The sequence below is a fragment of the Pleurodeles waltl genome, chromosome 1_2 (assembly GCF_031143425.1).
Source record: "Pleurodeles waltl isolate 20211129_DDA chromosome 1_2, aPleWal1.hap1.20221129, whole genome shotgun sequence".
In the NCBI taxonomy this organism is placed as follows: domain Eukaryota; kingdom Metazoa; phylum Chordata; class Amphibia; order Caudata; family Salamandridae; genus Pleurodeles; species Pleurodeles waltl.
This window is the reverse complement of record NC_090437.1, coordinates 270,333,391-270,356,385: the sequence shown is the minus strand read 5'-3', so window position 1 is coordinate 270,356,385 and position 22,995 is coordinate 270,333,391. Positions and strand designations below refer to the sequence as shown.

At 43.2% G+C, this 22,995-nt stretch overlaps 1 protein-coding gene across 1 annotated transcript in view; it reads right to left on the bottom strand.

The window, feature by feature from the left end:
* The window catches only part of LOC138299638 (melanopsin-like), a 1,463,603-nt gene that overhangs the window by 1,193,987 nt on the left and 246,621 nt on the right, over nt 1-22,995 (bottom strand). The window contains exon 2 of the mRNA XM_069238089.1: nt 6,967-7,109. Within this exon, the coding sequence (XP_069094190.1) occupies nt 6,967-7,109 (143 nt within the window). The remainder of the gene's footprint in view (nt 1-6,966; nt 7,110-22,995) is intronic.

The following is a 22,995-nucleotide window of genomic DNA, read 5'->3' as shown; positions in this document are numbered from 1 at the left end:
TCTACCATTTTGAATGCCATCCAGGGTGTAGAAAGGCAGTTGCAACAAACTAATGCATTCCTGGAGGGCATTCATTCTGGTCAGGCGACCCTTCACCAAGCTTTTCGAACTCTGGCCTCAGCACTGATGGCAGCCATTGTCCCCGTCTCCAGCCTCCCCACTCCAACTTCCTCCACCCAGACCCAATCCCCTTTACCTCTGCCTATCCCAAGCACACCATCAGACCAGCCTGCACACACCTCAACACACAAGGGAAGCTCAGGCAAACATAAGCACCACACATCCCACAGGCACTCACGCAAGCAACACACACATGCAGACACACCAACACCCACTGCCTCCACTGTGTCCCCCTCCTCCTCGTCTCCCTCCTCCCTCCCAGTCTTGTCTACACTCACACCTGCATGCACTACCTCTACAGCCACTACGTTCCTCACCAGCACACCCCGCTCACCTGCAGTCACCACCCCCACTACCATTCACATGTTCCCTGTGTCCTCTCCCAGTGTGTCTGTGACGCCCCCTCCCAAGATACACAAACGCAGGCACACACCCACCCAACAGCCATCCACCTCACGACAGCCTCCAGCGCATGCACCTTCACCCAAAGTCACCAAACGAACACCTCCTACTACCACCACCTCTTCCTCCACTCCCAAACCCCCTCCAGCTCCCCGTCCCAGTGTGTTAAAAAAACTTTTCCTGTCCACCCTTGACCTTTTTCCCACACCTCCCCCACCCCGTCCATCTCATAGGTCCCGAAGTAGCACCTCAGCCAAAACATCTCCGGCACCAGTGGTGCCTGTAGTCACCGGTATGTGGAGTGCACCGGCCACCAGGACAGCCATTGTGGCACGGAGCCACAGCACAGACAGTCCCCCACCTGTGAAGCATCAGAAGTTGGCCAGTGCCCGGCGGGAGAGGGGGAAGACTCCAGCCACCAAAGCCGCTCCCAGGGGTCCCGGTGGGAGTGTGGAGTCAGCTGTGACACCTTCCAAGGTGGGGAAGGGCCACAAGCAACCCAGCAAGTCTGGGAAGAGCTGCACGGCGGAGAAGACCGCCATCATCCCCGTTGGCCAGGAGGCCACCGCCAGCCCCAGCCCAGCTGCCCAGGAGGGCACCGCCAGCCCCAGCCCAGCTCCCAGGAGGCCACCGCCAGCCCCAGCCCAGCTGCCCAGGAGGCCACCGCCAGCCTCAGCCCAGCTGCCCAGGTGGCCACCGCCAGCCCTAGCGCAGCTGCCCAGGAGACCACCGCCAGCCCCAGCCCAGCTGCCCAGGAGGCCACCGCCAGCACCAGCCCCGCTGCCCAGGAGGCCACCACCAGCACCAGCCCCATTGGGCCAAGACAGACCGCCAGCAAAAGCCACGCTGGGCCATGAAGGACCGCCAGCAAAAGCCCCGCTGGGCCATGAAGGACCACCAGCAAAAGCCCTGCTGGGCCAGGACTGCCAGCAAAAGCCCTGCTGGGCCATGAAGGACCACCAGCACAAGCCCCGCTGGGCCATGAAGGACCGCCAACTCAAGCACCGTGAACAGGGCACCGCCAACTCAAGCACCGCTGAACAGGGCACCGCCATCTCAAGCACCGCTGAACAGGGCACGCCAACTCAAGCCCCGCTGAACAGGGCACCGCCAACTCAAGCACCGCTAGCCCATGAGAGGCAGGGGCACTGACGCAACTGGGTCTGTCACGGGGTGAGTGATGCACTCTGGGCACCAGTCCCCCTCCAGAACCAGTGGAGAGATCCATCCACTGCCTCTGTCCTTCACAGGATAAAGCACTCTGGGCACCAGCCCCCCCTCCAGAACCAGTGGAGAGATCCATCCACTACCTCTGTCCTTCACAGGATGAAGCACTCTGGGCACCATGCCCCCTCCAGAACCAGTGGAGACATCCATCCACTACCTCTGTCCTTCACAGGATGAAGCACTCTGGGCACCAGTCCCCCTCCAGAACCAGTGGAGAGATCCATCCACTACCTCTGTCCTTCACAGGATGAATCACTCTGGGCACCATGCCCCCTCCAGAACCAGTGGAGAGATCCATCCACTACCTCTGTCCTTCACAGGATGAAGCACACTGGGCACCATGCCTCCCCCAGAACCAGTGGAGACTGTTATCCACTTAAGAGACTGTGGCTTTGCACTCCCCAGGATTGAACAGTGGGCAAACCACCCACTGTAGAGACTTGAGAGACTGTGGCTTTGCACTCCCCAGGACTGAACAGTGGGCAAACCACCCACTGTAGAGACTTGAGAGACTGTGGCTTTGCTCTCCCCAGGATGGAACAGTGGGCAAACCACCCACTGTAGAGACTTGAGAGACTGTGACTTTGCACTCCCCAGGATTGAACAGTGGGCAACCAACCCACTGTAGAGACTTGAGAGACTGTGGCTTTGCACTCCCCAGGATGAAACAGTGGGCATGTGGCCCCCTCGTGGATTTGGCATCGTGCACTCAAGCGGCTGAGGTGCCCCCCTTTCCCTTCCCCTGAGGTGCCTGTTTTCTTGGTATCTGATGCCCCTGCAGTGTTCTCTCCGTCATGGTCGGGGATCTTGTGTGGGCCTCGCCCATACCGTGTGGTCCCAGTGTTCCACGGACTTTCTTTGTGCAGTACCTGGACTACTATGCCTGGTGTTTATTTTGTACATGGTGTATATATATATGTTTCTGCCTACTTGTTTGTAATATATGCCGATGGTTACACTCATTTTCTTTGTTCTTTGCATTCTTCCGGGGGGGTTTGGGGGGTGTAACTGTGATGTATTGATATGCATTAGTGTGTGTGTTGTAGTGGGTGAGGGTGGGGTGGGGGTGGGGGTGTTGCGTGTGTGTGTCCCTGTTTTTTCCCTCCCCCCTCCCCCGTGTCGTAGGTGCAGTACTCACCGTGGTCTTCGCCGCCGGCGTTCGTGCTCCTGGTAGAGGAGCAGAAAGACTATCGCAGGTAGGATTTGGAGTTCCGGTTCCATGGTGTACTCGTTCCTCGTGGAGTGTGTAGAGGTGAGCGTTTTCCCTTTGAAATTCCTGTTTCCGTCGTGTTTTTATCCGCGGTGAATCCACCTTGGAAAAGGTGGCGGATTGGCCTGTCACAATAGTGTGGGCAGTACATTGTCTCCCGCCTGTCTGTTGGCGGTGACCGCTGCGCTGTTTGTTTGTACCGCTGTGGCGGTCGGAGTGTTAAAGTGGCTGTCTTTGTTGGCGGTTTCCGCCACGGTCGTAATTGCAATTTTTTTACCACCGGCCTGTTGGCTGTCTTACAGCCGCTTTAACACCGCCCGCCAGGGTTGTAATGACCACCTTTGTGTTTTCTGAACTTTGATGCTGAATCCTGATGTCTTGCTGATCGACTGATGTCCTGAGGACGAAGACTGACTCTGCTTGCTGAGCCACACTGAGGATAAGTATTATGGATTAGACTGTTGATTATTATGCATAGTTGCTTTTCCTTTCTCGGTACCAACTGCACTGCTTTTATAGAGCCATAGTTAGATGTTTTTCCAAATTGGTGTTACTAAATTGTTTTGCATGAAGCCCAACATGCTGATACTAATCTGGTGTTAGTTAAGGATCCTCACTAATGACATAATGCTAATAGGGTATTATGCTTGATGAATTTCTCTGCTGAATTCGAATGTATGTAATCACTTTGAAACAGTTGACTTTGTTATTAATTTGCATCATAACCTTAGAATGTGTTGTAGTTCAAGCTTTGATTAGATTATGTTTCTTCCACTGCTTTGGACAGCCAGTAGTGTTTCTGTATGTGTTTCATTTGATTTTGATATTAATCTACATGACCTTAGTATTGTTAATATAGGAAAATAAATATTCTAACTTTTACTAAAAGATGTAGTTCTTCATGACTGAAAGGTGACAATTACTGACTCCATTGATTATTACTGTTATTGATTGTTATTGATATTGTGTATTGGTTATTGATTATGTACTAGAGCTATGGTAAGAACATCTTAATTGTGAGTCAAAAGGTTCATCGACCTATTTGCGTCCCCTTGTCAGATGCACTAACATTATAAATCAGCCAAATGACCAAAGAAGTAAAATCTGAACAGTCTTCAGTGAGAAAAGTGACTGCCCAATGCAAAAATACCTACAAGGCAACATGTGGAAGGAAGCACAGCTTCATTCCTGGGCAAAAGTCATAACCTTTTTCCCATCCTGGTGCCCTGCCGCTTTTTCTCTTTTCTTGTTACTTGCCTTCTAAGAATCCCCATAACCCAGTGGTTCCCAACCTTTTGACTTCTGTGGACCCCCACTTTTTTTTTTTTCCTGGAATCCGGGGACCGCCACTGAATAATTATTGGAATCTGGAGACCCCCCCAATGACTCATCACTGAAAGCTGGGGACCTAATCTGTTAATACTTTTACATTTTCTAAGCAGCCACAGACCTCCTGAGGCTCCCCAGACCACAGGTTCGGAACCACTGCCATAACCTGCTTGATTCGGGCTGTTGCATTCACCTTCTATAAACTCTTTTCAAATATATGTGCTATTAAAAAACTTTCCTTGCCATAGCTAATCAGGTGAATGTCCACTAAGAACCTCAGAAAACCTCAAACAATTCAGCAACAAAAAACTGAAAATTGATTTTCAGACAAACATCTAACAATTATTGAGTAGCGATGTTGGTAAGGGTCAAACTTACAAACGGGGATAAAATGATGATGCATGTAAAAAAAAAGACTATCTAAGAGATGATTGCTGAAAAATATGAGTTAATCTGTATGACATATATTCCTTGAAACATCTAAATTGATGGCTCAACCTACCTGTATAAAACTACTGTTTGTTCTTTTCAATGTAATTCAAGATTGTATGCTGTCAGTGCACGGTTTGTCTCAGAATTCAGCACGCATTAAGCAGGCCCATGTGGTTAGACATTTAAGTAATGAAGTTATCAACTACTAAGTAGTTAGAAATACTGAATAACAACAACTTCAAATCTGGATTCCACTTGAGAAGACATGGGGGAACAGAAGAATGCACAGAATTCTGCAACTTGTAGAGTATTCATTTTGCACCAAAAAGGAATACTGCGAATCCCTGAAAAGTTGGAAATCTAAGTGATTCACAGATTTATGACACATTGATTTCCACCTCTTCAAAAAGCTTTTGTGAGTTAAAACAGTGGTCTATAAAAAAGTTAGGCTTTCTTATCTGCATTTTCTAGATCCTTCGGCCCAATCTGATCCCAAACTAAGGGTCTGATTTACAGTTTGGCGGATGGGTTATTCCGTCACAAACATGACGGCTAACCCGTCCGCCATATTACGATCTCCAGAGACTATAATGGGATTGTAATATGGTGGACGTGATATCTGTCACGTTTGTGATGGAATAACTCCGTCTGCCAAACTCTAAATCAGTCCCTAGATTGGTGTTCAACCACCTTTCAGGCATTTTAGCCAAATAATGAAAATATAAAATGGCCGCAGTATGTTTAGAAAAGTGTGTGTGTGCCCACAGGTTTGCAAACCATGTCCTGTTGTTTAGATGTACTGGATTTCACGTTCATAACCCAGGGCAGGTACTGTAGAATGATATAGTGAGCAAAGCTAGAATTACCTATAAAAGCACACAAAATATTTGCGTAAAACAGATTTAAGAAAAACATTTTCCGATCCTAAAAAGAAGTGTCGCAGTAAGTCTGTACTATTTCTCTGGTTCCTATTCTATGTTTTATTACAAGGTGAACAACATAAATGTGATAAATATATTTCTGTATTTACGTGAGAAAAAAATCATTGCGAACACAAGACAAGACTACATGAGCATCATTACATTCCCCAGCTCAGTTCTAGTTACAAAATGAAATCTAAAAATTATAGTTGTGTTTGTAGTGATAGTGTGATACACCTGCACACAAGCAGTGGTACTGTGCCCTGAAAAGGCTGTTAATCAGCATTTCCACCACCTGTACCTAGATGTGTTACTCTCTATAAATGAAGGACTACTATCCTGAAACAAGAGCTTATGTCTAGAGATACTTATCACTGGCTGTATCAACCATTGTGAAATCGAAAGGTTGATTAATGAAAGTGTTACAAAGCACAGCATTTATCAGAATGCATCTGAGTGAAATGGGTGATGGGATGTTAAGGCACCCTGTATGTGTTTGTAAAGCTACTTTAAGAAACAATGGGATATTGTCAGAGACTTGTGAGACATTTCCAACAATGATAGACATATTTTCTGTACGAATATCTATTACACATAGTTAAACGTGCTAAAGGCTTTTAATACTTTCCAAGATAGGAATTACTACGGCTCCATTGCTTCACACTCTTTTTTTTGTGTATAGTGTAAAAACTGGATCAGGATCAGTTCAACAGGGGACACGCCCCACAGACTTTTACTCCACATTCACTGCACCTCAGTAAATTGTTGCAGTATATTGAATGCAGTAGTGGTGGCAAACAGCTTTGCAGTCCATGGAGAAAGCTCCTTATGTGTGATGGTTACTGTATTTTCGTTTTTTTTCTAAAGAAAATGGAAGTTTGTTTTAAAAAACACAAAGAATTCCGATTGGATGAAGTAGACAGGGCATTTGCTCGTCATTCAACTCCACCCCCCAAAAACAAATGCCTCGCAGGGGGGTGCACTAAGGCCATGGAGATGTAATTGCTTATTGTGCTATTCAACAAATCTTGAGAAGTCAAAACTCTCCCCAATGTGGCCTTGGTACTCGCCTTGAGGAAAGTGCTGAAAAGACAGCGATTGAAGGTACGATGAGCTGAGCTCTTCGGGTACCCCGGGATCCCTAAGGTGAAGGTACTGTGGTGGATTCACGTGGAAGGATTTCTCGGTGGAAAATTCACCAGACACTATGAAAACGCTTAGCACATACCAGATGTTTCTCTTTCAATATGAAAATTACATCAAACTCTATTATTCAACAATATTTATGACAGGTTATTTACAATATCTGAAGTCAATTTCCTTTACCTGTAAAATGCATACAGAACTAAAAGATTTCCAATAACCCCAACAGATCCAATTACAAGAACACAGCTGCCAATGGTGTAAAGGACGTATTCAGGCACGTCTACTTTTGGTACAGCATTCTGTCGCGTTCCCGAATCAACTATCTGAAAGAGAAGCAAAGTGTAAAAAAAAAAAGCTTCAAACATTATTTGGCTCATGACAACAATCCGCATGACAGCAATCAGCGAGAACAGTCTATTTTCGTATCCGTGGTGAAAACCAAAGCAGCTGCAAGGCACAGGCACTAATCCTTGGAACCAACTCTCATAAATACGTAAAACATAAAATCCCGTCCGTTAAAGTTTAATGCTACATTTTTCTCTATAGAAAGTAGCTGACCTAATGCATTGCACCTAATCTACTAACTTTAATATAAAACTAAATGACTAGAACTGTTAGCAAATCAAAATTAATGAAAAATACCAACAATGAAAATAATTATGTTATCCAGACAGAGGTCACATTAAAATTGCTACAATCTTCAACAAAATCATTATTTTATGTATTACAAGCATCATTTTAGTGAGGCAATACTACACACACACACACAAATATATCTACTCACTTTAAAAAAACAAAGGTTACAGGGATGTTATACTTAGGCTCACATTTTAAACATACCAAACCATAGAAAATCACCTGCTATAGTTAGAGTTACCTCAAGTAAACTATAACTCGCGCTCTAAGGTAACTATAACTTGTGCCCCAACCATGAACAATTTTTTCATCAAAAATGTTACTGCAAATATTACATTGATACTATCAAAGATATTCTGAGTGCAGTAATTTGTGGGTTAATTAGCAATGCATGGGGGGGTGCAAGTTCTTTTTTTTTCCTGTTTTTTTTCACCCTTTATGGGCTATCTGGGACTGGGAGGGAGCCCTCAAGGGCTCCCCCACGGTCCATAAGTTTTTTATTTTTAAATATTTTTATTACACAAATTGCCCTTTCCAGGTAATCTTGCACCACGGGATAAGCCTCAAGGCCTACCTCGCAGTGTCATTGCTTCAGCAAGCAAGGAGCTGCTCTGTGCTTGCTGAAGCAATCCTTTCATCTCTGTTCTCTGCACTCATTCAAGGGACAGAGATGGAAGCTACAGTTTTTGACAGCGGTACCTGCTTTACAGATCCCCCTGTGAAAAGATGGAGTGCTTGCTGTGGCATGGCTGCAGCTGCAAAGCTTCAGTCAAGCCACAGCAAACAGCTGTGTCCCGGGGGTGGGCACCCTGGGACATAGCAGGAGCTGGCCCTGGGGGGTGGCAGTCCACTGGGCCATCTGTGGCTCCATGCGGCCCCTCTTCTACTTAGAAGATGCCCCGGGGAGGTGGTGGTCCCCCACACAGCTAATTGAATTTGCCCCTGGGAGGAGGTGGTACCCGGGGGGCCATGGACCCCCCTGCATATTTCATGAATATCGCCCTGGAAAGTGGTGGTCCCTGGGGGCTGTGGAGGGGGCCAAGGCACCCCGTCACTCAAATATTTTAACGCCCCCACCCGGGGGCCCATTAAGAAACAAGCGCAAGAGTCAGAGCATTTTTTTTGCTGCAATTTGTGAAAATCGCTAATCTGCGGCAAAAATACATTTAAAAAATATGCTTTTTTGCTCTGTGGAGGTCCCTCTTGGACCCCAACACCAGACCTAAAGGGTCAGGTTGCCACTATCCTGGCCCCTTTTCTTATTTTTTACCTTGTTTCCTGGGACTCGACTGAAGCCAAGTCCCAAGATCACTACTTTCACTACCTTGTTGAAGTGTCAGATCTCAGCACGCGAACGGGAGTATTCGTGGACCCTTTGTGTCCCTATATATATGAATTTGTCTTTTTTTTAAACATTTCTAAAACTAATGAACGGATTTGCACCAAATCACAAAAAGGGTGCTTTCTGGACCAAGAGCTAGCTTTCTGCCAAATTAGATGTAAATCTGTCCAGTGGTTCGGCCGCTATACCTATTCAAAATCCCTGTGGAAATTAACATGGAGAAAACACATTTTGGCCCCCCTATTTTCTGTGCCCCGCTTGACAGATCACCCAGAAACTTTTCAGAAAGCAGTTGAGTGTTAATTTTTTGGGGGAAAATATTGCGAAGATTCATCAACCGGCGTCAAAGGTATAGGCAAGTAAAAAAACTATTTTTCCATAGAAACTAGGTCCTAACTGTAACTACGTAGTGGCGACCTCCACTAGGTGATAAATATATATATATATATATATCCACCAAAGCCAAAAAGTAAAAAGTAAAAATTGCACGCTCAGGATTCAGGACAACTCTGTTGGCTGTGGGGAAGATCTCTGGGAGAGCGAAACGCATTGCATTTAAAGTTTTCTATCACATACCATTACCCTGTGGAGTGCGTTTTTTCCAGACACCAAGGATGAAGGTGCCTGGTTTCTTTCTTTATATATATATATATATATTTATTTATATATATACATATATATATATATGTATATATATATATATATATATATAATCCTTTAACAGATGGAACAGTATCCACCCGACGGCTGCACTAATCCCTTAGTCGTCTCCAGATCGTGAGGGCGAAGTAAAGTTCAAAGTTCAGAGTTAAATGTCATAAATTTTATTCCATATAATGGTATCACAGTTTCCTGCACAGAATGTCAACGCGTTTCGGCAAACGCCTTCTGCTGGACAAACTTGGCCAAAAAAACGGCATCATATATATAAGTTAAAAACCATCATTTGTTTTCATTTAATTCTAGTGTGAGCTAATGAAGCGGCCATCTTTAAACGTGCAAAAAACTCAAGTAAACCTACATATAAATACATAGTTTTGCCTTAGCGATATTCACATATAATATTTTCGGTAGTCTGGACATTAAACCATCATGTGTCCCACACATGTTTCATCACTTCATCGTAAATGCCAACAATACAATAAATTATTCAATAATAATTCTCAATCTAATTAATATATTTACCTAATATGCAAAAAGAGTATATAGACAATTCCTTTGTATTTAATTCCAGAAACGCCTGCACACCAAGATTCTGCTTTAGAAAAGTTTAACACTCACGTGTATCGACCACCATTTTTTACAGATGAATCAAGCCCCTCGTCGCAAGCCTCAAAAAGGAAAAGGAGGAGGCAGCGAATGAGAAAGAGAACTAGGAGGGGCGGATACATCCAAAAGGAAAATATGCCGTATGGGAGGAACACTTGGCAAAACAAGAGAAACAAATAATGGGTGAGAACACTTTGACTGTTTAGAATCTTTCGGATCATGAACTTTGTGAGGATGAACATTCTTTGTCGCAACTTGGTTTATCTTTTTGTCCCACTGCTAATTTTAGTATTCCAGGAACTCGCATTGACCTGTTTCATTTTATTAGGAAACTTAAGTTGTTGAAGGTATTTATCTTACAAAAAGAGAAGCAGAAAAGCAGCATGTTTTCAAATAATGTGATTGAATATGACCATGTTTTTGACAACATATGTATGGGAGATATTGAAGATCTGACTTTGTTGAGGGAATTGGAAGTTGGTGAGAAGGATTGGATATTGGAAAGGCAGTTACTTTCAAATTTATGGATGGAAATTGAAAGACCTAGTTCAAAACAATTTAGAGCAAAGTCAAAAAGTAATCCTGTGACTCCCCATGATTCCATTGGCTGTTTCCAGGAGGTTGACATTGTGGAACTTATGAAACTTTGGAAGTACAGTGAGAAAATATATGCCTGTAATTTAAGCTTAAAACAGAGGAAATCACTTGATTGCCTTACTAGAAATACATAATTTGTTATAAAAAAACAGCTGATAAGGGGGGCAATGTCGTATTGTGGAATGTGCAAAATATCAGGAAGAAGCAAGAAGACAGTTGGACATGTCTGAATGTTATGACAAATAATCCAGGGAGGCCTATAGAGGTATTGTGGCTCAGTTTCATGTGGTTATATCTGAGTGGCATGATAAGGGGATTTTGGGAACTGAGAAATATCAGTTAATGAGAGTGGATAAGCCGACTGCCCCTACTTTTTACGTGTTATCTAAAATTTGTAAGGACAACAGGACCCCTCCGGGTACACCTATAATAGCAGCAAATAAAAGTATTTTGGAAGATGCTTCTTTCTATCTGGATTTCTTTCTATGCCCTTATGTACTGAATTTGCCCTCATATTGTAGGCATAACATTGACTTTATTACCAAGATACAACATATCCAATGGAAGACTGAAAATATATGGGTCATGATAGATGTGGCATCCCTCCACACTTGCATTGGCCATGATTTAGGCATACAGGCATGCAGAATTTTTTTTCAAGACAGACCTCCGTATTTTTATGACCATTCAATGATGTTATTGGATATGCTGAGGTTCTGTCTTGAAAATAATGTTTTTGTGTTTGATGAGCAGTGATACAGGCAACTTATTGGGACAGCTATGGGAAGTTGCTTTGCGCTGAGCTATGCTTGCATCTTTATAGGATGGTGGGAGTCACAGGTTATATGGACAGAAGAAAATGAGTATTAGACCAGGCATTTGGTGTTATGGACACACTATATTTATTACATATTTGCCATTTGGGAGGGTCCATATGATAAGTTGCATGCCTTCTTGGCCTTCATTTCTAACAACAGTTTAAATTTGAAGTTGACCAGCAGAACACATGAATCTGAGATTGCTTTTTTTGATATTTTGATCAAAGTAGAGAATGGGGTGGTACGGACCAGCCTTTTTAGGAAGACAACTACTAGTAATAGCATTTTACATGCTCAGAGCCATCATCCAACTAGACCTAAGTGGAGCATCACCTACGGGGAATTGCTCAGCGCTAAAAGGACTTGTAGCACTGTAGCAGCCTGTGAATTGGCAAAAGCAGGTATGGCCACAAAATTCAGAGCTAGGGGGTATCCTAGGAATGTTATCAAAGGGGAAATCAAAAAAGTAAATGTTATTCCTAGAGAGAGGCTTTTGATGACTAGGGATAAAAAGATCAAGAGGAATGAAAACAGTAATGTGATTTGGTTGATTACCACTTTTGATAATGAATAAGAAAATGTCAGATGAATTTTAAACAAATATTGGCATCTGGTGAAATCAGATCATCTAATTGGGAGTTTGGTAACACCACATCTTATTGTTACGTATAGGAAGAGTAGCTCCTTAAAGGGTATTTTGGTGCGTAGCCATTTCAACAGAAGAAGCGACAGCAAATGGCTAAAGGAACAAAAGGGCTTTTTCAAGTGTGGGAAATGTAAAGCATGTAAGTACAGTGTGAACAGAAGTACGTACCCATTACCCACTGGAAGAAATGTAAAGATAAATACGTTTATTCACCGTACTAGAGAATATGTGGTTTATTTTCTGTTTCATCCTTGTGGTTTGAACTATGGAGGAAGTACGATCTTCCCTGTTAAGAAAATAACTTTTGAACATTACCTAGCCATTGCACACAATGATCCTTCTTATCCGGTGACAAGGCACTGGCACAATGTACATGAACCAAGTACTGAAAAGAACTAGTTTTTTTCGGTATTGAGAGGGTTCCCTTAAGTGTCAGAGGAGGAGACAGAGAAAAGACTTTGAGGAGACTGGAATCTGAAATATAATCAAGCTTGGGAGCAAGTACCCTGGAGGACTCAATCTGGATGAAGAGCTTCATGTACATTTGGGGTAAAAATGTTTCATTTATCAGGATGTGCTCTCCATGGATGGGAACCCTTGGAAAAATGTTTTTTCCCCATACGTGATGATGACAGTTATGACAGGCCTCAAATGTGTAACTGAAAGTGGTTGATATGCGTGAGCGTTAAATAAACTTTTCTAAAGCAGCAATGTTAGACTTTTCATCCTTGGCGTGGTCTCCCTTAACTTTTTGCCTCTGTTTCCCAAGTTGTTGATGTGTGCTGCACTCTGATGTTGCTGTTTATGTTACTCTGGGCACTTTACCACTGCTAACTTGTGCTAAAGTGCAAGTGCTCCTTTACAAAATGTACATGAAATTGGTTTATCCATGATTGGCATATTTGATTTATTAGTAAGTCCTTAGTACAGTGTACTAGAGGAGCCCAGGGCCTGTAAATCAAATGCTACTAGCGGGCCTGCAGCACTGGTTGTGCCAACCACACAAGTAGCTCTGTAATCATGTCTCAGACCTGACACTGTGTGTGCAGTTTTAAACTGTAAATTCGACTTGGCAAGTGTACCCACTTGCCAGGCCTAAACCTTCCCTTTTCTTACATGTGAGGCACAACTAGGGTAGGCCCTAGGTAGCCCCAAGGGCACAGTGCAGTGTATGGTTAAGGTAGGACATATAGGCCCTCATTACCACTTTGGCGTTGAACCCGCAGGCGTCACAATACCGCCAGTGCTGGCGGTATGCGTGGCACCCTATTTTGACTTTTCCTCTGAGCCAGGGGATGGAAACAGGCCTGTCTCTCTCATAGGTTAACATGGGGGCTACCTTTAAATATGATTAAAGTGTAGATTCCCTTTAGGAGCGGATGGACATGTGGAGTTTGGGGTCTCTGAGCTCACAATTTAAAAATACATGTTTTAGTAAAGTTGATTTTAAGATTGTGTGTTTGAAAATGCCACTTTTAGAAAGTGCACACTTTCTTGCGTATACAATTTCTGTGACTCTGCCTGTTTGTGGATTCCCTGTCTGGGTCAGTTTGACAGTTGGGCTGGTTGCACCTCACACTAGACAGTGACACAAAGGGAGCTGGGGTGTAGTCTGCATTTCCTGATGAGCCTTCTGTGCTAGGAGGGAGTGGAGGAGTGGTCACTCACACCTAAAAGGGCTGTGCCTGCCCTCACACAATGCAGTCTCCAACCCCCTGGTGAGTGTCTGGGGCCTGGCCTGGGCAAGGCAGGATTTCACATTCAAGAGAGACTTTGCTTTGAAGTAGGCCTACTTCAAAGAAGAAATTGGGTATAAGAAGGGCACCCAAAACCACAGACTTTAGAACACTTCTGGAAACCAAGAGGAACCTCTGCCTGGAGAAGAGCTGAAGAGGTAAGGAAGAAGAGCTGCCCTGCCTCTGACTGTGCTTTGTGGAGCTATCCTGCAGTTGTTGCGTCTGCCAGAGTAAGAGGGCAAAGACTGGAATTTGTGTGCCTTCCATCTTGTGAAGATCTCCAAGGGCTTGATTTAGAGCTTGCCTCCTGTTGTTTGAAGTCTCAGGGACAGCAAAGACTTCTCTCTGCCAGCACCTGGAGTCTCTGGAGAGACTCCTACTCTGCCCTGTGGTGCCCATCCAGGTCCTGGGACCCTGAAAGGAGAAGCTGGCAGCCTAAGAGGAAGAAATCCATGCACAGAACGCCATGTGGGGAAAAGATCGTCCGACTCCGATCTGCGGCTGGAAAATCGATGCAACGCTGGCTTTGCAGCTGAAAATTGCTGCTCGCCTGCAACGCGATCGAAGAATTGACACACAGAGCTGGAGAAACGATGTGCAGCATCGCTGACGGAGGCTGGTGAGATCGCAACCCGCGCTGCATGGTTTTCGGATCATCATGCGGCTGGATTTTCAACGCAAACACCGCTGGCCGTGTAAAAATAACACAAGGCCTGCCCGGACCTGAGAGTGCTGACAAGATCCACGCATTGCTCTCCTGTGGAGAGAAGAAACAACACGCCCGACCCGACAAAAGGAGAAATGATGCAAGGTCTCACTCGTGAGTGAAATCAACACATTGCAAGCCCTTTTTGATGCACACTCACCCATGTGGGGTTATTTTTGATGCACCCAAGGTATATTTTCATGCTAACAGTGTTAGTGTGTGTTTAAAACTACACTTTTTGCTTTTTAATTGATAACTTGACTTGTGTATTGTGGATTTTTGTCGTTTTGATCTTATTTCGTTTAGATAAATATTCCTATTTTTCTAAACCTGTGTTGTGTCATTTTCTACTGTTTTCATTATGTTACTGTGTGTGTTGGTACAAATACTTTACACCTAGCACTCTGAAGTTAAGCCTGCTGCTTGTGCCAAGCTACCAAGAGGGTTAGCAGGGGTTAGCTGAGGGTGATTCTCTTTTACCCTGACTAGAGTGAGGGTCCTTGCTTGGACAGGGGGTAACCTGACTGCCAACCAAACACCCCATTTCTAACAAGCATCTTGAAGTGCAGGAGTTTCTGGAGTGAAATACGAAGAAATTGTTTATTGATTTTTAGTGGGCCCTGCGCCCACTTGCACTGCACCAGCCCGTGGGTGGAAGTTATCTGGAAACACAGGAGAGTCTTTGTAAATATATATAACTATATATATATTTTTCCCACTAAAAAAACAAAGGTTACAGGGATGTTATAACTAGGTATACGTAGAACGATAAGGCCACATGGGCATACATATCTGATGGTTCAAGTAACTTTCTATATTGTTCAATATCCTCTATACATGCGTCTTGATGGTACAATAAGCAAACTTCAAAAAGAATGCAGTTTCAACACCAGACGTAAGTATCAAATATATCCAATTAGTAAATCTACATTGACCATGATAGGACCATGATACATCCTAATCCTGCTTTGCCCTTCTTGTCTCAGCTTTGCCGCATGGTATGAATAAGGTGTGACAAAACACGTGTTGGCTGTTCATAGATGACTTGATTGTTTTTTGTACAATTTGACAAGCAAGGATTGACTTATCTACTGTAATAATGTGTGATTGAATGACTTGGCAAGAAGATTTACACATTCTTTGAGAAATAAAGTAAATAAATTACGGAGATCTACATCTGGTTCTTCTTTGGACTCGTATTACCAAATTGTTATTGAGCGCTGTGGAATCTCTTGGTTTGTTCATGAAATACATGTGCTCCTTTGGGTAGCGCATGTCTTGTTGTCCTGGGGTAGTAGTGTACAATTTACCATTCAGCACCAAATTCATGAATAAATGTCCTTTTTACTGTTCAACACTTATAGGATGTGCACCACTATTACATATTGGGGATTTCACCTGCAAATCGATTTTCCCCATTGACTTACATAAAAAAAAATAGGCAGGAGACAGAGAAATGTAAAGCCTTTTTGGCTCCAAAACAACAGGAGTCCCTTGCCTGAATCAGGTCTATGGTTGTACTGCCACTGCCTCATCCTTTTGCCCACAATAGTCTGTTATATTGACACAGCCTCCCTCGCCTGTACTGCATGGTTGTTTTTTTGCTCCTACCCCCTTTCCCTTACCCAGTGTTGTCAACTTGTTGCCTCTGCACCCTCCTCCTTGCCCACAATTATCTGAGTCCGGGCCCCTGACCTCTGCCTCCCCATAGTATTCTAATGAAAAACTAGATTGGAAACTTCTTATAGTTCTTACAAAAGTGTGATGCGCTTGACATCATCTTGATGGAATAAAAACTGTAATACCTAAAGCATTTCTCTCTAGAAATTATAAAAAGGAGAGAGTCTTATTCCCATAGAAATTATGGTTCGTGCTCTAAAATGAGGGCATATTTTCTGAATTCTCAAACAGCGACAAAGTACTTTCAAAATATTTGCTATCCTTATGATTTTTATCAACTTGATTACTTGATTATTTGTAACAGGATGTGGCATTATGGCCAGAGCTGCAGACTTTGCAACTGGGAAACAAGGTTTGAATTTCAGCGTCAGCTCAACATCTTGTGATTCTGGTCAAATCACTTAATCTCCCCATGCCTAAAACCAAAATGAATGTGTCTTTCTTTGTGTAATGTAACTGATGCTCATGTAAAGCACTCCAAAACCTTTAGGTCAAGTCTACACTATATAAAACTGCAAAGTGCAAAAAGGAGTTTAAAAAAATAAGTGATTTTCACACTTTTGTCACTGGGCTATACATGGGCTACTTTTGGGTGATATTAGTGTTACATTTGTGCTCTTTTTTTCTCTGGTGGCTATCGTGGGAGATTTATTTGTTATGAAGCTCCCTAATTTCCTCATTTACTGCAGTATCCACAGTAGAAAATGCTTTCATTTTTCCATTTCGCTTCCATCAAGATGGTGTTCAGATGTGCCACATTCGTGACTTTAGTTAATAATGTTAGCACTCTAGTTGCTTATTAGAAAACTGTGCTAGAGCTTCTGATCATCAGGGAGTTAACTGGCAGTTTGCTGCTGGTGTTGAAAGTGCGTGGTTCAATCTGCATGTCAGAACGTTTTAATGAAAGAAAGATATTTGAGACCTCACTATAAACGTGCCCTAATTCTTCTTTTAAATGCCCTCGCCATAATTTATGTGACAAAATGAACCCCCTTATTTTGTTCCTTTCTAAATTAAATGTTTTAGATTGTACCTATTTGTTTCAATTAAGATGGCTTCAGGTGTGTTACATGTATGTCATAATTAAGACTGTTCGCACTCTTGTTGTTTTTTAGAACACTCTGGGAGGCTGCAGTAGAGCACAGTGGAATCTACTGACCGGCTGCTCCTGTTGGAAGTACATGTTTTACTGACAATGTCAGACTATATTCTCACATGTCAGAGAAAGATAGTTTGAATTCACAGAAAATATGCTCTCATTTTAGCATCTGGAGCACCTTTTTCACAGGGTAAAATTGCATTTGAACACACCACAATTCCTAAAATTAGTATGGTACCATCAACAAATGATTTAGATAGTAACTAAGAACTGTTATTACCCTTTGTACGTTCTCCTGCCATTCGCTACAATGCATTTAATAAGGATCCATGTTGCAGATATATATTTATGTGTGTAAATGTATTTGTCTGTATATAGGTGTATATTTATATTTTTCTACATTTAAGCTTTATTTCTCATCTTCAGCTCGATAGATCATTTAGGAGGTGCTATCATGTATATTGGTCCCAGGATGGGTGCCAGCACTTCCTTGTTGATGTGCTGGCAGCCAATAACATCTCACCTTGAGATCTGTGCTTAGGCTCCAACCAGATATCTATATTTCTTCTTTCTCTACTTCCTTGAAACCTACTGAACAGATTTATACCAAGTAACAAAAGGGCTCTTTCTGGACCAAGAACTACCATTCTGCCAAATTTATTTCACTACCGTCCAGTGGTTCTAAGGCCTCAGATAACTATAACTCAGGCCCCTGCCATGCACAGTTATTCTATAAAAAAATGTACAGCAAATATTACATTGATATTATCAATGATGTTATGATATTAGCAATTTTTATTACTGTATGTTAATTTAACCACTGCCGCACATGGCCTTCGGACCTGCACAGCAGTGGTTGGCCACAGGACCTGAGGCCAATTCTTTATATGCACCCAACCTTGCACCGTGCATGACCTTCACCTGTGCGCAGGGGAGGTTGCCTGCAAGACCTGGCCTGCAGCCAGACCCTAAAGCCAACACCCCCTAACCACTCAAACCCATGCTATGCACAGCCCTTTGGCTGCGCATGGCGGAAGTTGGCTGCAGCTTTTCTCGATGTGAGAATAGGTGTGAGAGGGTGTATTTTGGGGTGAGAGTGGCTGTCAGATTGGCTGTCTGGGTGTGAGAGTGTGTAGATCAGTGTTTCAGTGAGTGCGTCAGTGTGTGCATGGATCTGTGAGTGGGTGCATGAGGGTGTCAGTGGTTCTGTGAGTGGGTATGTGAGTGCCTGAGTGGGTCTGTGAGTGGCTGTGTAAGTGTCTGAGTGGGTATGTGAGTGGGAGAAATTGACTGAAAGACAGACAGAAAGAGAGAAAGAAAGTGAGAGGGAAAGAGGTATTTTTTTAGGCTTTAATGTTTCATGTTCTTAGAATGCGACATTTGTGTTGGATTTAAAAAAAAATTAATTAGTATTTATATAAATGTATAACTTTTTTTTTATTGAAAAAAAAAAGGGAATAGTCCAGCTGGGGTCAAACCCCCAAAGCTCAGTGTGAAGGTCTGCAACCTTCACACTGGCCTTTGTTTTTTTTAAATTTGTTCAATTTATTTTCTCCTTTTATGGGCTTTCTGGAAACCCTATTTATATTTAAAAAATAAAAACAATTATAAAAAGCCATTACTGGCTTCCTGGCACTGCGAGGAAAGCATTAAGGCTTCCCTCGCAGTGCCATTACTTCAGCAAGTACAGAGCTTCTTTGACAGCAGCTTTGTGCTTCCTGAAGCATTTCATCTCTGTCCCCTGCAAGCATGCAGGTGACTGAGATAAAAGCTCTGGTTTTTGACAGCGGGACCTGCTTTACAGGACCCACTGTTGAAAACCAGAATGTTTGATATGGCTTGGTTGCAGCTGCAGAACTGCAGCCAAGTCGCAGCAAACAGCTATGTCCCGTGGGTTAGCAGTCCCCAGGGCCATCAGTGGCTCCAATAGAGGGGCCGTGCAGGGACCCCTCCAATGAGGACATAGCCCCTGGAATGGTGGTCCCTGAGGATAATGGGGTGTCTTATTTTAAAAGAAAATCCCAGGGGTGGTGGTCCCTGGGGCAGCGGGAGGACCAAGGCTCCCACTTATTATGATGGGAATGTCCCAGAAAGGTGGTGGTCCCTGCGGTAGTGGGAGGGGACCGGACGCCCCACCCCATCCATAATAGCACAAAGCCATGGCAGTGGGGTAGGGATCACACACCCTCCACGTACAAATAATAAGCCCCGGTGAGGTGGTGGGCCCTGGGGCAGCGGGAGAGGGCCAGGAGCCCCCCTGCTTTTTTTTTACACAGAAGCCCACGGGACTAGGCCCACTTGAAGGCATTATAATAACAAAGCGCAGGAGCCTGTGCTTCATTTTTAAAAAATGTTTATGGTGGATCTGTGGATCCACTGGGACTCCACTTGTAAAATAACAAAAAATGCTTTTTAGCCCTGGGAGGTCCCTTTGGGACTAGAGCTAAGTGGTCAGGGTGTCGGTACTCGGCCCCTTTTCTTTTTTTAAACTTTTGTTTGGGAACTCAGCTTCAGCCGAGTCCCAAAATGGATGACAACACTTTAATGACTTCTGTTGTTGAAGTGTTATTAGCCAATCAGATCTGTGAACGAGATCCTTTGCTTCCCTATACATACAAATTTAAATTTTCTTAAATTTCTTTAAAACTACTGAATGGAATGACACCAGAAAAAGCACTCTTTCTGGACCAGGACCTATCTTACTGCAAAATTTGGTATAATTCTTTCCAGTAGTTTTTGCAATATTGCTGTTCAAAATCAAAATGGAAAAATGAATGGGGAAAATGTGTTTTTAGACCCTACCCTTTTCGGTCCCCTGGACGGATCACCCTGAAACTTTTCATACAGCAGCTGACAGTACAGGCACAGTTGTCTGGAAAGTTTTGTGAAAACTCGTAAAACGGCAAGTAAAAACAAGCTTTTCATATAGAAACTAGGTCCTAACTATGGCTACCTAGTGGAGAGCGCCACTAGGTTATATATATATATATATATATATATATATATATATATATATATATAATGAAAAAAACAAAGGTTAAACTTTTGTTACAGTTCTAGTGTTATATATTCTTTCTATATAAACCATAGAGTGGAATAGCATATAGTAGAGTGGCACAGAGTGGAATGTCATACAGTGGAATAGCATAGAGTGTAGTACGGCAGAGTGGAGTGGGCTGGAGAGTAGTACCTTAGAATGAAGTGATGTACAGTGTAAATAGCGTACAGTGGATTGTTGTAGAGTGGAGTGGCATATGGTGGAGTGGTGTAAAGTACAGGGGCATACAGTAGAATAGCATAGAGTGGAGTGGTGAACACTGATGTGTTGTACAGTGGAGAGGCACAGAGTGTAATAGTGTATAGTGTAGTGTCATAGAGTGTAGTTGTGTACAGTGGAATAGCATACAATGGAGTAGTGTAGAGTGGAGCATTATACAGTATAATGGTGTACATTGGAGTGTCATAAACTAGAGTACCATAAATTCTAATAGTGTACAGTGTAGTGGTGTAGCGTGGAAGTGACATAGAGTGGAGTGTGGCAGAGTGGAGTGGTATACAGTTCATTAGCATTGGCTGGAGTGGCATATAGTGGGGTGATGTAGAATAGAGTAGTGTAAAGTGCAATAGCGTGGGGTGGAGTGGCATAGAGTGTAATTTCGTGCAGTGGAGAGTGTTAATTGAAACAGATGTAGCATGAAAGTGTGTTAACAAATGTAAATGTAATGTGGCAGGAAACTATACTGTTTTGTGTAAATGCTAATTTTTGGTAGTATGTGTGAATAGTGTAGTGTTAAAGTTGTAACTTTTAAAATACTTTATTATTTGTTGTCCTGCAGTATACCGCAGTCTGTTCGCAGGATACCACTTTCTGTTTCCTCTACTTTCATGTGGTAAGAGAAGTGGAGAAGCCTATATATATCTACTAAAACAAAAGTTAAAGTAACCTTACAGTTAGGAGTGATAAAAAAGGCCTGTTTTCATGAAAAAAAGAAACCTTAGAAATTCACTCAAAAAAACAAAGGTTAAAGTAATCTTATAGTTAGGTGTATATGTCAGTGGCAACATTAATGTTTTAAACCAAAGCGTGGGCCCCCGCCGTGTATTGCTTAAGACGTCACATATTACATCATTCATGGTATGCTCCATGACATGATTTATGACATCACTGATGACATCATATGACATCACTTATACATCACTGATGTCATCATCCAATCATTACCCAATTTCCGGGTACTTGCCTATAACTAACCTAAGCATACAATATGGCACCCATTGGAAGCGCAATCTCATTCAAAAGTTTTGCTTTGAAATAAAAGGTAAAGTGACTGGCTGGATAACTATGTACTTGAGTAATTAGGACGTTATTGAAAAATAATTTTTCCTAAGATGGGGGTATTTACCCTATGGTTAGAGTGAGTTTTCTTTTGAGATCTGTTGTATAATTTGTTGCTTATTTTTCATGTTATAATCATAAGTTTGTTAAGTGTACTCACAAACACAAACGTAGTGGCTTTTGGTATAAGTACAGTGTTGAGAGAATGACTCCACCACCATGTTATTGAGAACTATTGGATTTTCCTAGCTGTTATTAGAAGTAGCTAACAAGTAAGTTAGTATATGTAGTCATTAGAATAAGTATAGTGGTGTGACACAGATTTTATCGCCCTGCTATTGATAACTCTTGGTTTTTCACCTGAGGTATCCGGATATATTCCGGTTTACTTAATATTTGATACATAGTTTCCTAATACAAATGTTATTTATCTATTTTTTTGGTTTACAAATTGCTGGGTGAACTAGTGGTGTGCGAATGTCTCTGTCAGTATACTATCGATGTTTCTTTGTTTTTCATCCGAGTGCGCCTGATAAATTCGGGTGCATGCAGTACACTTCATACATATTTATTTTTCCAGTTGAGGTAGTGAAAATATGGTCAGTTACCTTTCGCCCTCATTATGAGTTTGGTGGTCGGACAAGCCAACCGCCAAACTCATGGGATGAGCCCACCATCAACCTGGCGGCATCACCTTCAGTTGTATTATGATGTTCCCACTGGGCTTACCAGTGGGAACATCGTATTAGGACATTCCGGCCTGTCAGCCCAGGCGGGAATAGTGCTACGGTATTGGTCTTGGCTCCCTTAAGGAAGTCAAGGCCAATACTGTAGCACAATAGCACCCCCAGAATGTGCAGTGTCAAGGCAGACAGTGCGCATTCTGAGGGTGCTGGGCTTGGGGGCTGCACTTCCCAAAACATGGTCATGGGCAGTGCAGGGGCCCTCATGTGGCCCCCAGCTCTTCCTTTCTGCCAACCATTTCAATGCGGTTAAACCGCCATCAAAAGGCTGGTGGAAAGGGGACTCATGATCAGCACTGCAATGCTGAACTCAGCGCCGCTGTGGCTGACCATGGGCCTGGCAGTCTGTTGGGAACCATGTTCCTGGCAGGGACAGCGGTCCTCTGACGGTCGGACTTCCAGGGTCGTAATGTGGTGGTTGGATTGCCTGGAGGGAGGCAGTCTAACTGCCAACCCAGGGCTGGCAGTCTCAGACTGCCAGCCTCATAATGAGGCCCTTAGTCATGCCAACTTCATATGAATTCTGATCACATATTAGTTACCACCTACCATCTTTATTCAGATTGATGCTTTGAGAATAGTTTATTGTTTACAAGTGTTT